Source organism: Pongo pygmaeus, chromosome 8 (genome assembly GCF_028885625.2).
Source record: "Pongo pygmaeus isolate AG05252 chromosome 8, NHGRI_mPonPyg2-v2.0_pri, whole genome shotgun sequence".
Classification (NCBI taxonomy): domain Eukaryota; kingdom Metazoa; phylum Chordata; class Mammalia; order Primates; family Hominidae; genus Pongo; species Pongo pygmaeus.
This window is the reverse complement of record NC_072381.2, coordinates 90,521,559-90,536,814: the sequence shown is the minus strand read 5'-3', so window position 1 is coordinate 90,536,814 and position 15,256 is coordinate 90,521,559. Positions and strand designations below refer to the sequence as shown.

Below are 15,256 nucleotides of genomic sequence, written 5' to 3'. Positions count from 1 at the left end.
AAATATTAAAAAAAACTTTTTATTTACTTTTCCAGACTTGCAGATTAGTCAATACACTAAGTTTTATTAAATCAGGAACAATTATCACATAAAATCCTGTGTACCAAATGTTCATTCAGTACATGGCCAGCATTATATCTTGGATGTATCGTAGACCAGGTCTGTATATTTTGGGCTTAAGGCTCACTTTCTCAATGTTCTTACTCCTTTTTCAAACTGTTTCTGTAGATAATTATTTATAGATTGCAGTGCTCTTTGGTTACATAAAAAACAAAATAGGATTTCTGGGCATGTATCTGAACATTTAAGTAAGCTAGGATTCTGACTTGATTTTTCCACTAAATTTATACTTATTACTTAAGTGTATATTTTTCAGTATTCCCAGAAAGGCCAAGACGTTGAAGAAATCAGAGTTGGAAGGACAAAGTCACTAGCAGAACCAGGAACACAAGTCATGAGCTTTTGATAAGCCAGGATGCTCTCTTGTAGCATTTTAAAATCCAGGGTAGACCTTGATGTTCTTACTGAATCTCATCTTACCTACTACCATTATGGAATAAGAAATAAACTCAGTCATACATGACAGTCCATGTGTGTTTACTAAAACATTTTATTTTCATAGTTTTCCCCAAGAACTGATCGATCTAAACTCAACAGGAAATGAAAGTATACTGAAGAGCAGATGAGTCCAGGCAAAGCCAGGCTAACTGATTTGCATGTGGATTAGTAGATGTTAACACCTATTTATTTATTTATTTATTTATTTATTTATTTATTGGAGGCACTTAGAGTAGACTTCTGTAGCTCATTTGGATTATGGATGAGCTGGGCTAAAACTAATAGGGCTATATTTGCCTTTTGTTCTGTTGGCTCTGAATTACCCATCTGGAACTATAGTTATGTTCCTTTTGCATGTGGACTTTACTTTTAAATGGTACATAATATTGTCTGCTTTGTAAAATAATGCTGAGTTACTTCTGTTATTGGAATGGCAAGGTGAAAGTAAAATTTTGAGTTTCACAAATTTTGTCCTGGGTTGAAACATTATATTTGGTTTCCAATACACAGGGAGAGATGTTTAGTTCTTAATAAGAATGGTCAGTCATAAGGTGTAGCATCCGATTCTGTTAATTTAAAAAAATGACAGAATTGATTCAAGGGTATTACATCAAGAATGGAAAACAATTGTGAATAATAAGGGACACTTGATTCTTATTCCTTGGTTTTGTGGAGACTGGTAATATTGGAAGAAATGGAAATATAATAACTAATGACTATTAAATATTTTCCAAAGAGATGTGAATATGATACTGTGCAGATACGTGATTTTAGAAAGAGAGATGGGAAAGGGGAGGAAGAGACTGAGATTATTCTATTATTGTTTTCTTGTTTCTAAACTATGCATATGTATCTTGGTCTCATTTTTATACTTGCAACTTTACATTTTTATTTTTTAGAGCCTCCTTTGGTGTATACACAGAAATGAAAAGGTGAAAATCAAATCAACTTTTTTACTCCTTAGTTCATAAAAGTTCAATATTTCATTATTTAAAGAGTCCCCTATAGGCCGGGTGCAGTGGCTCACACCTGTAATTCCAGCACTTTGGGAGGCTGAGGCAGGCGGATCACCTGAGGTCAGGAGTTCAAGACCAGCCTGACCAACATGGTGAAACCCCATCTCTACTAAAAATACAAAATTAGCCATGCGTGGTGGCGTATGCCTATAATCCCAGCTACTCGGGAGGCTGAGGCAGGAGAATCGCTTGAATCCCGGAGGCAGAGGTTGCAGTGAGCCAAGATCATGCCATTGCACTCCAGCCTGGGCAACAAGAGTGAAACACCGTCTCAAAAAATAAAAAAAAAAAAGAATTGCCTATAAGGATTAGCTTTTCTCTGTGCTTTCTAATCACCATAGCCCCAGATGAATCTTATAATCAGACATATTTGAGAAATGATGTATTACTTCTGCCTTCTTCACACAACATACTTATTATCTTGTTGTATATTTGTATTGTGTGTTGTTAACCTACTTCATGGCTTCATAAGCTCCCTATAGGTATAAGCACAACAGGTATGTCAGTGTTTGCACTTTTCTGGGAAAAGGATTCACAGCTTTTGCCCTATACTAAAATAATAATAACAATAATAATTTGTTTAAAAAATCATTGTCTCAAACTAAATTAAGAATGATTAGAAAATGTGTTATATGTTATTTTATATTTTAAGCAACCAAACACCAGGAACTGCATTTCTTACTAAAAGTATTTCTGCTAGCATTTGACAACTGTCCTCCCCTAAACACTGTTGCACAAATGGATTTTAAAATTGCATGAAACTGGGCCTAATTCCTCAGACCCAGTATCCCACAGTAATAAGTTAGATAGGAACTTGGGTTGCACATTTATCTCCTCAGGCAAAAGAAGGTTGTTTAATAAAATAACAGGCATTTGCTTAACCATTTATTTAACCATCTTCCCCACTTAAACTTTTATCAATTCTAAAGAAAACAGAACATAATTAATTGATTCAAATTATCTTCAAATAATTCTCAAGTAAAGAAAAAGAATGAAAATGTCCCTCCCAGTTACGGCAAGAAACAGTTAAATATCTGAAAAATCTAAAATATCCCTAGCTTAGCCCCTTTATAAAGGTTCATTATGCAGTGATTTTCGTGTTAAAACAACTATTAATTCAAAAAGTGAAAGTGTGTGCAGAGTCTCTGTGAAGATGTGACTCTTGTCTCTAAAAATAATCTGCCGAGACCAGCTCGGTCGGGGAGACCCTAACCCAGCGGTGCTAGAGGAATTAAAGACACACACACAGAAATATAGAGTTGTGAAGTGGGAAATCAGGGGTCTCACAGCTTTCAGAGCTGAGAGCCCCGAACAGAGATTTACCCACATATTTATTAACAGCAAACCAGTCATTAGCATTGTTTATATAGATACTAAATTAATTAAAAGTATCCCTTATGGGAAACGAAGGGATGGGCCGAATTAAAGAAATAAGTTGGGCTAGTTAAATGCAGCAGGAACATGCCTTTAAGGCGTAAATCGCTCATGCTATTGTTTGTGGCTTAAGAATGCCTTTAAGCGGTTTTCCGCCCTAGGCAGGCCAGGTGTTCCTGGCCCTCATTCCCATAAACCCACAACCTTCCAGTGAGGGCGTTAGGGCCATTATGAACATGTTACAGTGCTGCAGAGATTTTGTTTATGGCCAGTCTTGGGGCCAGTTTATGGCCAGATTTTTGGGGGCTTGCTCCCAACATAATCCAACAAGAAAAATAAATGCATATAAAATATTAAGCAAACTAAGATGTCTTAGACATCTTGCCAACATGTCTCATCCTCAGACTCACTGGTTAGCTACTTATTTCCTGGGCCATTTTAATCCACCCCAAAAATCTTGTATGACTTATGGAACTTCCTGAGGCTTTCAGAAGGTATAGAACTATAGGTTTTAACTCTTACTGTGCATCAAAATCACCTGGGGGCTTTTTAAAAGTAGGGATGTCTAGGTAGCACCTCCACAAATTTCTCATTCACTTGGTCTATGGCAAGGCTTAAATTAATTGTTTTTAAAAGATGCTCGGGTAGCTCTAATGTGCAACAAAAGGCTAGAATCCCTCCACTCGTCTATGTGTACTTCTAGCCTAATTTCACAAGGCCCCAAAATAAGAATTTTGGGGGTGCTTTCAAGGATTACAAATAATAACACCATACTTTGAATATATGAAATGGTATCAAAATAGTCTGAAGGAGTTCACCCTGTTTGTTAGCTGGGCGTAGTGGTGCACACGTGTAATCCCAGCTACTTGGGAGGCTGAGGCACGAGAATAGCTTGAAACCTGGGAAGTGGAGGTTGCAGTGAGCCAAGATTGCACCACCGCACTCTAGCCTCAGCCTGGAGTGCAAGACTCTGTCTAAAAAAAAACAAAAAAAAACAACAAAAAAAAGAGAAAAACAAGGTTCACCCTGTTTGCACCTGAGATTTCTAAATCCAACAAACACGTGGATTATTATTCAACAACGATCTCATTAAGGATTTAATCATCCAGGCCGCCAGGAAATGCTTGACCACATACAGTCACAGGGTCTGATCTCAACAGATGTCTTTTTTCAGCACCTGTTGTGAGTCAACTTTGCCGCTAGCCCTTTCAATGGGATGGAGTTTTAATTTTCCAAAAGTAGCAAGCCAGCTGGAATGCTAGAAATGCACATTTGCTGCTTCTGTTCCATTCTAGTAAACCATCTCCCGGATCACTATGTTGATCTCTTGAGTGTGTAGTTAATGACAGACGTCTACAAATACCATTAGGATGGACTAGCAGCCTTGTTTATAAAAGTTTGTTGGAGGGAGTTGATGTCACATAATTAGCCAATAATGGAAAACAATGTTGTTTTTACCCTCTGAGAAGCCTGTCAACAATTGACTTGTTAAAAAACCAGAAATGTGATTGTAAATTGAAGAATGCGGAAAGCTTACCTAGAAAGCTGTTTCACAAATCCCCCATGTGGAGAGTCTAAATTTGTGTTTGATTGTAATGGAATAGCTAACGTGTTACACAGCTTAATGTTAAACATGCCCGTGGCTGATTCTGTGCAAAAGTATACATAAACAGGCTGTGTTAGTATCATTACCTCAAGTGCATTTATCATTTCTATCTATAGTGTAATACTGAATCAGGGGTTGCTGAGCCGAAGGTCATGGGTTATGCATAGCTATTCAAATACTTTATTTTTGAGACAGCTGAATTACTCCCTGACCTGACGTTAATGAGTGGGCAGATCATCTTCATCTTTATGCCTTCCTGTCCTTTCTAAAAATAGCAGGGCCTTTGACAAGGATATATTTTAAGCAGCTCATATTCACTTGTCTCATCAGGAGAAGCTTATTTTGGCCACTTGCATGCGTCAGGTTTGCATGTGTGCATAGTCAGACTTTTGGAAGAGCAGTCCATGCTTCTCCACACCACTCATATAAGAAACTTGCAAACATAAAGACACTGAGATTGCTAGCTGAGAGTATTGGCTACAAGTCAGTGGGTACACAAAAATGAAGGGAAGACACTTTTTAGGAATGTGACTATGCTTCCGAAATCATCCGTTTCGGACATTGGTACATCAGTTCTCAGCTTCTCGGATCTGTTTTCATAAAACCTGGCTGTGATTTCGCTCCAGAGACCTCCGTGATCTTGCCGCTTTTAATAAATATTTATAGGAGGCGCTGCCAGCCTGTGGATAAGGGAAACTGATGAGAAACTGCCATCCAAAATCTGAACGGCAAAAACAAAACCAAGCAAAACCAAAAAATCTAAAACAAAACCAAAAAAGAACAACTCAAACAATCCGTGTTCACAAGAAGACGCGTAGAAAAAGACCACCACGTAACTTTGATTTGATAACTGGATTTATCAGTCACTTGACTGGCATGCAGTGGGTACTTTGCATTTTTCTACGGTACTTTGAAACACAAGTGCAAATTTATGTTATTCTGCACAACTGGGACCAAAAAATTATGAGTGTGAGAAAACACAAACTCTAAAAGCAAGATGGAATGTACGCAGGTAAACCCTGTTCCACAGTCATGTCATTCTGGTACAGATGTACGTGGTACCCGTGTTTGCACCTCTAAGAAATTTCCATTTTTTCACATCAAAAAATCCAGATATGAAGCTGAAGCGGCTTTCTTCGCCAACCTGAAGCTGTCTGATTTCAACATCATTGATACCCTTGGAGTTGGAGGTTTCGGACGAGTAGAACTGGTAGGTGATTGTTCTTTAAATGCTTTTGATCGCCTCTGCTTCCTTTTTAATTTTTTCCCCAGATTAAGATTTCTTTCTTTTCTCTTGTTTTGTCTTTCATCATTAATTACCATTATTCCTAAATCAGTTCCAAATACTTTGCAGCAGACATGTCATAATTAGCAACAAAGTGGGCTAAATTATGCAGTCAACGACTAAAAATAAAATAAATAAGGCCTTGCTTTTTAGAAAACCTCTTCATATTAAGCGTAAGGTAAACACATTTACTTAAAGAAGAGTAAATAAGCACTTTTTACCCAACTAATTTTCTATAATCTTTATTTTCTTAGTTCTGAGTGGTGCTTACTAACAATTATGCACCCTAACAACAATTACAATAATTTAAATGTAAATATAAATACATATAAAGGGAAATCGAAGAGATATATATGAAGTAAATGGTGTTGTAGTAGCAATTCTGTGATTCTGTAGTTGCAAGTACCTATTTCTAGTCCTAACAGTTTGGATATTTTGTATAGTTTATTTCACACACACAGTCTGTATACATATGTATACACATATACATACATCTATATATTCATGAAGATGATGACGACACTTTGTACAAGTTCATACATTAAATACATTGCATGAATGTGGTGTAAACAATATGAAAACTTACTCTATTTTGCATTTGTTTGAAATATAAATTTAAAAACTGACATATTGTCACAAGAATTAGAAAAAAAATGTACTTGTACGACTAACTGCATTTCAAGACGGTGTGGCTATAAACCCTAATTGAGAATGCAGATTGATTTCCACCTCTCTGCTGAACATAGAGGAGTTCCTGATATCAGACACCAGTACAGTATGTGAGGAACTCCCTGAGACTGTGTACAGTGCAGTAAACAGTTACCGTTGCCATCAGGGGTCAGGAGAAATCCCCTTCCTTAAAAGTACATTGACCCAGCACTATTTTTATATTTGTCTATTTGTATTGCAGTTGGAATTTCTGACTTGAACAGGTAGAAAGATGTTATTTACTTAAATATTAGATGAGAAGGTTTTAGAGCCATATGTCTCACTGAATTAGTATTATGCTTCCCTTAACACTTGTTGGAGATACTGTAGTAATATCACCTGTGACTTGAAAGTCCATAGTGTGCCTTTGACAATATGAGTATTTTCAGTTCTGGGAGAAAAAAAAAAACAAAAACAAGTAAGGTTCTAGACAAACCTCTTGCTTTTCTGAACCCTACCAATTAATGCAGCCATGGATTTATTTTTTAAGAACTTTGGTTTTGTGGCAAATTATAATTGTCTGTATAGCTAATAAAGATTCATTAACAGCATTATACAAGAACTGCTTTGATTTGGAGGTGTTGGGACATACAGGCAGGAAAGAGGACAGAGCTCCCTGCCATGCAGGATTTATTTTCTGCTGTGTTTATACAGTTGTGTATTTCTAAAACAGTCTCGAAATGAAGCAGTATTAGGGACAGAATTTCTCAGACAGTGATTGTAGGACTGTTATAGGTCCTTAAATATTTTTTAAAGATGAGGGACAATAAAACTATTTTTGTTGACAAAAAAAAAAATCAGCGTTACAACTTTGTGAACTCTTATAAGTTTGATAACTTAAATGGTGATCTTTGAAGTTACCAGTGAGATATTTCATGAAATATAGGAATTTACTTAAGATTTTTGAAATACTGAAAATAACTTACAGGCACTGAAATCATTTCAAGCTAAAGAATTGAATACCAAGCTGATAGTGCAAATCTTCTAGAAAATCCTCTGAAAAGCAAACGAGGAGGTACAAACAAAATTTTGATTAGCCTCAAAATTGGGAAGAATTTAATGTGGGCATATAAAAGCTTAGTTTAAAAACAAAAATTTGCATGTGTGCTCTCGTGTGTGTGCACACATGTGTATGCTCATTTCTGTGTATTCATGTGCATGTTTGAGTATATATATTATGTATATACATATATATGTACATATAATCTCCATCCCCAGAGAAATACCAGATAGCCTAATTTTCCTCTCATGGATATTATATTTTACTCTTTTAGACAGATGTTTACAGATAATGAACACCATAGTCCTAAGAATTAATTGAGATTGGAAATATAGCCCACTTTGCAAAAACTGTAGATATTACTGATGAGTGATAAATTCATAATGGATCATTGGGTACAACTTCTACATTGGGACGGAGTGCATGTCCTTAACCTTTTAAGGCCACATCAGCTTTTGTTGTCTTGTACATCCACAACACACTGTAGGACAATCAGAATGCCTATATTGTCTTCAGTATTCAGTGTGGACCAGCCATTTAAGTGATCACTAATACCTTATTTTCCCAATTCTTACCACTTACTAATTGCCTGATAATATTACTTTTGGGGTATTAAAATATTATCTGTGATTGTTCATCTTTTACATACATTCAATGATGCTGGAATTGGGAGTTTGGCCTCATCACTTTGCCCGTAATTGTACATAACATTGTCGTGGAATATAATGAATCACCATAAGGATAACAGTGTACCATCAGAGTTAGGAGTAAGATGTAGGCAGAGACCAGTTCTTTTGTGATTACAGAAGTTTTCACTCTCCTCTGAGAATGACGCATGCAAGATAATCTTGTCAATATTATAAAGTTGCTATTGAAGCAATATCTAAGCAATAAATCTTCATATAAGTTCATTTCATATTTATGTACACAGTGCTCAACATGTTAATACAAAGTATATAATACTTAGAATCTTAGCTTAGCAGTAATGTTGAGCAGGTAAATGACATTTCAAGATAATACCATAAGTTACACTTTAATTTTAAAATAGTATTTTTTAAAATTTACCGGAAATAAGATTATAAAATTATAAACCCTCCAGTGGAGTATAAAGAATTTAGAAATTTGAATTTTTGAACTTCATTTCCTGTTAGAGTGAAGTTAAGAATGTAGTTTTCTCATCACTGTTTGACATACAGATTATGTTTGTGTGTGAAGGTAGTTACACCCTTCACAGACTTTTTAGCATTTCTTAATTTTTATCATTCATGTCAATTTAGATAAATGTAGATGCAGAAGTATTTTTCTACAGGAGAATTTATAAAGAGTTTATTATCAATTTTTGGAGGTGAGTACATAATTTTGCCACATAATAAGAAACTTAAATGTGTTCAGTAAAGAGTCCAGAAGCTTAAAGTGAAGATCTTTTATGCATAGGAATTGTAGTCTTAAGCTATTCAATCTCTTCCTAAATACTCTCAGCATAACTGACTTTCACTTGTTTAATATCAGACAGTGTCTTGTTCACAACCATTTCCTCTGGGCAGTCATTTGGACTGCTTTCCTTTCTGTTTTCTGGCATATGCCATATTTTCTGCCTATGTTCTTTATTTTTAAGAATGGTCTTTCTAATGTGTTCAGTTACTGTCTGTTTACAGTATGTCTTCTAGGAGAACACATTCCATTTATAGTATCACTTTCAGCAAAAGATCTCAGCTCTCTTTTTATATATGACTTATTCGTTAAAGCTCTAAGCACTGCTGCAAGTCATCTAGGTAATCGTCTTCATTTACAAAGTATGACTGTAAAATAAGGAGGTTGATTTTACAAATTACAAGTGAAAATTAGTCCCATTGCCTTATAGTCATATTCTCAATTTACTCTACTTTTGTCCTTGTGACAAAGGCACCTGCTTTTCAGAATAGATTTGTACAAGTCAAAGACAAACTGATTTTTTAATATGCCAATAATATGTAGTTGGTGCTTTAAATATTAGATATTTAATCTGTTTATTTAGCAATCCAAATGTCTCCTATACCAGAGCGGCAAACTTGGATAAAGCACAGGAACAAATATAACATAAACATAACCTCTGTCTTTTTGGATTATATTCTTTCTACATCAGTTATTATGTATATATGTAGTGAGCTCTATGATTGAAGATAAAACATTTAATAAATAGAATAGTTCTTAGCTCTAGAGACTCACAGTCTACTGGGAGGGGCAATCATGTAAACTAATAAACTCATAAGAAAGCATGATCAGTAGGGGTTCAGTGTGTGGAGGAACAAGACGTCTTGCAGGAGATAGCATTTCTGAGGCAGAGGGAGAGTTAAGGCATCAACATAAGTAACCTGATGCATTATGGAACATACTTAGTAAAATGAAACTATTGAAGAAACAAATGTTTATTAATAAATTAATATTATTTCTTTAATAAAATAACCTTTCATTTGAACCCTACTTTATAATCTTCAAATTACTTTCATGTTCATTGTATAATTTTGCCCTTATAGCCACTCTGTGAGGAGAACATGAGACATGATCCACATTTTACAGGAAAGAAGACAAGAATAATGTATATATGTGGTTTAAGGCCACTTAGTCTTTGAAAGAGCTGTTGTTATTGCCCAGAATTACTGATTTTTTAACTAGAAGCTTTTTCTGCCATTCTGGGTTTTAAAAATATTTGGAATCTTACCACCACCATCAACAACCACCCCCAAATCAAACAAGTGTTACTTCATTGTCATATGTACACCTTTGCTTTAAAAAAATTCATCTGGAACTCAAGAACCTGAATTAGAACTAAATCTAGAATAGATGTAGTAATTGTCTGCTGTGTGCTTCTCTTTTTTGTTAAATCCTCAGAGGCTCCCCTTTCTCTAAATCTTTTTCTGCTCCTATTTTAGTGGCAAAATATCTGCGGAGAAAAAAAATCCGTCAGTGTAACATGGTAGCTAGAAGCTAGAGCTCTAGAATTAGGCTTTCTGGATTCAGATATTACCCATTGTGTATGCTTAGTCATTTACTTAAAACTTTCTGAGCCTTGGTTTTCTTGTCTCTGAAATGATGATAATAACAGGATATGTACCTCACAAGGTTGTGAAGATTAAACGAGTTAAAGCCCTCAAAATAGTGTCTCACACATCATAGGTCAGTAAATGGTGTTAATTTTGTTATTGTTGCTATTATTATTAAAACATGCTAATGATAGTTCTTTTTAATTATCACTTCCACCTATATGCATAGAAAAGGAAGAGAATGAAAGTATTTTACTCTTTTCTTTTCCATTGCTAGGCCAAGGCCTGAGAGTGCAACCATTATTCCAGTATTAGTAAGAGCCAGAGGTCTTCAAATGACCTTCAGTGATAACCTCTATTAAATTTCTCCAGACCACTAAAGCTCTTAACTTTCTGATCTGTCATGAGAGGAGATGGGAAACAATTTTCAATATCCCTTATGCTGAACCTGTGTGCCCCTGAAGTAGCCTGCTTTTATTTATCCATTTCACTTCTAAATTGTGAAGCCCCACCTCTTAACCTCTCAATGGGAAATCATTTTCAGTGCAAACTGCTGAATCATATCTAGTTCCTCTCCAGCCTTCTTAACCCATGGCACCTTAATTGCGCATAATAAAGACCTGGCTCTTGGCAAGTTGAATACAAAAGTTACCTCTCATTCCTTGTCTGCTGCAGTTCAGTTTCTAAACCACATAACTGGATTGCCCAGGAAAAGAAAATGTGGTAGTTTCGAGAACCAATTTATGCTAAGACAGGCACGTGTATTTCACAGGGTGTGTGTCTGTTCATGACATCCATACCACTCTCACAGCATTTTTGCCAGCTGCCTTGGCACTATAAAAACAAGCAAGCAGGCTTGGAGTGCTGTGTAAACCAACTGAAAAAAAAATAGAAACTAAGAGGTGATTAAGCAAGAAGTTAGGTGATAAACCCATTGCTCAGTCAGCAGGGTCTTATTGCGAAAGGTGAGCAACTTAACTCCAAAGGGAAACCCCATGTAAGATGAAAACATTTCAAGAGCTTCCTACTGCCAAGCCGCACAGCAATGAAACAGAATAGCCATGGAGATCTTTGGGCAGCATTGCCATGTGTACCCACGGTGATTTATGCTACATTGGACACCTGGGGAAACCCTGCTGCCCTAAGGCCTTGTGTCCTCTGTGACTAAAGTGAGTAAGGACTCAATACTGGTTGAAACTGAAAGTTTGCTTCATTTTAACACAGCCTCTTCTTTAGTAGTACTCTATGTGGTTTATTATTAAATATGTAATTCTCATGTTATGTTTATTCTTCAAAAGAATAAAAACGGACAAAAATTATGAACTGTAATAAATAGCATTCATTTCTCAGAAAATAAGTTCTTCAGATAGCTAATGAAAATCCGATCTAATAAACATTAATTGAGCATCAGTAGGTGTAGTAACAATATACTGCAACTGCTAAATTGCACATGACAGTTTCACTGCAGAAATTACAAGTAGTAAAGCTTATCTCTACTTTGGCATATGCAAATAAAGTAAGATAAGCATTACTTCATCTCATTATTGTAGAATAAATTTCTTTTGTACATTGATAATTATAATAAAATTTAGATTACATGAATGAAAACAAATATAAGTTACTTTCTAACCCATCTTGTGAAATTATAGAAATTTTATATATTAGCAATCAATTGAAATGCCTATTTTTTATTACAAGTAGTTGAAGTTGGTATCCTACCACAAGATAAAATGTTAATAGTTTCTCCTCTAAACCTGCATATGATTTTAGAATGATCACTATAAATTTGGAATGCACTGGACATGTCTTTCCAAAGCTTAAGATAATTGGTGATAAAACAGCTCTTACAAAAGTTAATATTTTGGTCATACTTGCCTTTTTTGTTTTCTATGACATAAATATTATTTCTTTAATCCAAGAAATATTATTTCTTTAATAAAATAACCTTTCATTTGAACCCTACTTTATAATCTTCAAATTACTTTCATGTTCATTGTATAATTTTGCCCTTATAGCTACTCTGTGAGGAGAACATGAGACATGATCCACATTTTACAGGAAAGAAGACAAGAATAATGTATATATGTGGTTTAAGGCCACTTAGTCATTGAAAGAGCTGTTGTTATTGCCCAGAATTACTGATTTTTTAACTAGAAGCTTAATAATGGGTACATCACATTAGGCAAAAATCATCTGTTTAAAAAAATCCAAAATATTTGTGGGATATAAAAATATCTGACATGATTCCTGCCCTCAAGGAATTTCTGCCTCCTCCTAAGAAAGAAGATAAGATTAACATATTTGAAAAGTAGCAAACAAAATATTATGCTATTGTGTTAAATTAAAAATTATGCAGAAGTGTTCTTAGTGTTTCATCAGGAGAGAGGTCATTTGAAATTGATGGAGTAGAAGAGGGCCTGGGAAGATATACAGAATTGAAGCCAGGCGGTGGAGAATAGGTTGGGATTTAAATGAACAGATGGCGAAAGGCCATTCTGGGAAAAGGCCATTCCAGGCAAGGGTTACAACATAAAAGGCCACATGTTGTCACAGGACACCAAAGCAAGTGACCAGACTAGAGTGAATTACTGTGGGGGGAGCAGAGAGAAATATTAGATAGCTGATCAGTAGAGTATGATCGTATTATATTCTTTAAAAAGATTAGACTTGCCAAAAAAAAAAAAAAAGAGTTGTTAAGACATTAAGTAATGGAAGCATATAAAGACAGACTCTGCTCTGAACTTCTATCTATGACATGAAAGAATGCACTATAAGGTGACTAGACAAGCTATTTTTAGGTGGCGCTGCTCCCAGAAATAGACATCATAATTTCTCTTCTGACAAAAGTACGTTATTTTGTACCACAGTGCAGTCTGCATTCCTGAAAATTTCATGTAAACACTTTCAAAGAGGCATTCCTTCCATGAGAGGGAGAAATAGTCCCTTTGTGTGTCTTAGTTATGTAGAAAATAGTCATGTCTTTTTAAATAAAATGAAGTAATTTATCTTGCTTTCTGGAAAAAATATGAAACAGGTAATTCTGCATGTTTCAATATATCTCATCAATTGCATATATTTAATTTGTTGCTAATTAGTACTTGGTCCCTCAGTATTCCCCATTGTCATTGACATATACAACATATTAGCTTGAACATTGAGCTATGAAGTCAGGAGCTTTTGTGGGCCAGGTAGTTTGTTCTTGGTCCCTAGCTCCAGCCCACTGCCTTTCACGTTCACACTGACAGTGGGGAGATCATCACTACCCAAAAGAAGTTCAAACAAATAAGTTAAACAAAGGAGAGCCACTGCCTAGTCATCACTATGACCTTGGATGCCACATCTGCACAAACAAAGCAATTTAAATTTTTAATGTGACTGTTTTCCCTAAAGTAAACTGGCATAGGCAAAATCCAGTAAATTCTTATTGAACTTACTTAGCTACAGTTGATGTCCTTTTGTATTTGTGAAAATCTGAAACACAACATAAATGTGAAATACAAGAATTGTATGGGGGAAGAAGTTATCTTTTCCTTTTTCTTTTTTCCTTAATTTACTTTTATCTGAAAATGTCTTTATTTTGCCTTATTATTGAAAGATTCATTGAATCTTTCAATGGTTGGCAGGTTCTCCCCTACATCCTTCCAACCCTGTCCTCCCCACCCTCATTCCCATTCCCCAAGCCCTGTTTCCCAGCACTTTTTCAGTATTTTAAAAAAATATTTTAAATTGTAATAGCTTTAGGGGGTACAAGTGGTTTTCAGCTACATGGATGAATTGTATTGTTAGCCTTTTTGTAACATCAGAGGGACACAGTTTGAGGATAGCATGTAATAAGACATTAAGATCTGATTATCAGCCATTTAATTAAAGTTTTCCAGTATGTAACAGTTTAAAAAAATTTTAAAGTCATTCATCCCTATATTTCAAAAGTATAACTGCAATGCAAAACCTTTCATGAGTTAATTGGGCCACGTCAGAAAAAGAGTTGAATTTCACAGTATGTGATCCTCTCTGTTTCATTTCAACTCATTTTAGATTTTCAGAGTCAATAAATGAAAGGAATTGAAATATAAATATTCAACTTCACCTACGTGGTTATATGTGTGCTTTAAGTATTAGAATAAATTGAATTTATGTGAGCTATTCATGTGCTCAATTTAAAATATGTAAACAAGTTTTCAAAACCGATACACATAGTATTTCCTTATGCAAGTGAGATTATGCATAGAAATTAAAGTATTGGGTAGAGGATGAAAAATATTTGATTAGTTGATAAAAAATAATTTAAAGTGTATTATAGGTAATAAAATCCTGTAAATGCCATTTTTAATAATCACTGCAAAATGAAGTAAAGTTTATTGAGCATAAAAGCAGTAGGAAATAAATGTTATGTTTAAGGAATGATAAGACACTCAATGTAGGTAGCCTTTTGAATGAAAATGGATGAATACTAATTCCTTAATAAGGGAAATTATAAATGTTCTTTGATTTGCAAGTAACTTCTAGAAAATTGTCCAACCCTTTGTTCACAGTATAATTAAAAATAAAAAAGTATTAGGTTCTTTTTCTGACTTCCCTCCAAACTGAAAGTTAAATGTCTTTAAAAAATAGAAAAAAAAAACCTTATCTCCTCTTCAAAAATACTTTTGTCTTTTGGTAAATTTAAATTTAATAAGATAGATATTTCCT

At 34.9% G+C, this 15,256-nt stretch overlaps 1 protein-coding gene across 4 annotated transcripts in view; it reads left to right on the top strand.

Annotated features, from left to right (window-relative positions):
• Positions 1-15,256, top strand: part of PRKG1 (protein kinase cGMP-dependent 1) — a 1,321,998-nt gene that overhangs the window by 1,257,972 nt on the left and 48,770 nt on the right. For all 4 annotated transcript variants that reach the window (XM_054503395.2, XM_054503394.2, XM_063669971.1 and 1 more), the window contains one exon: positions 5,668-5,764. In XM_054503395.2, the coding sequence (XP_054359370.1) occupies positions 5,668-5,764 (97 nt within the window). The remainder of the gene's footprint in view (positions 1-5,667; positions 5,765-15,256) is intronic.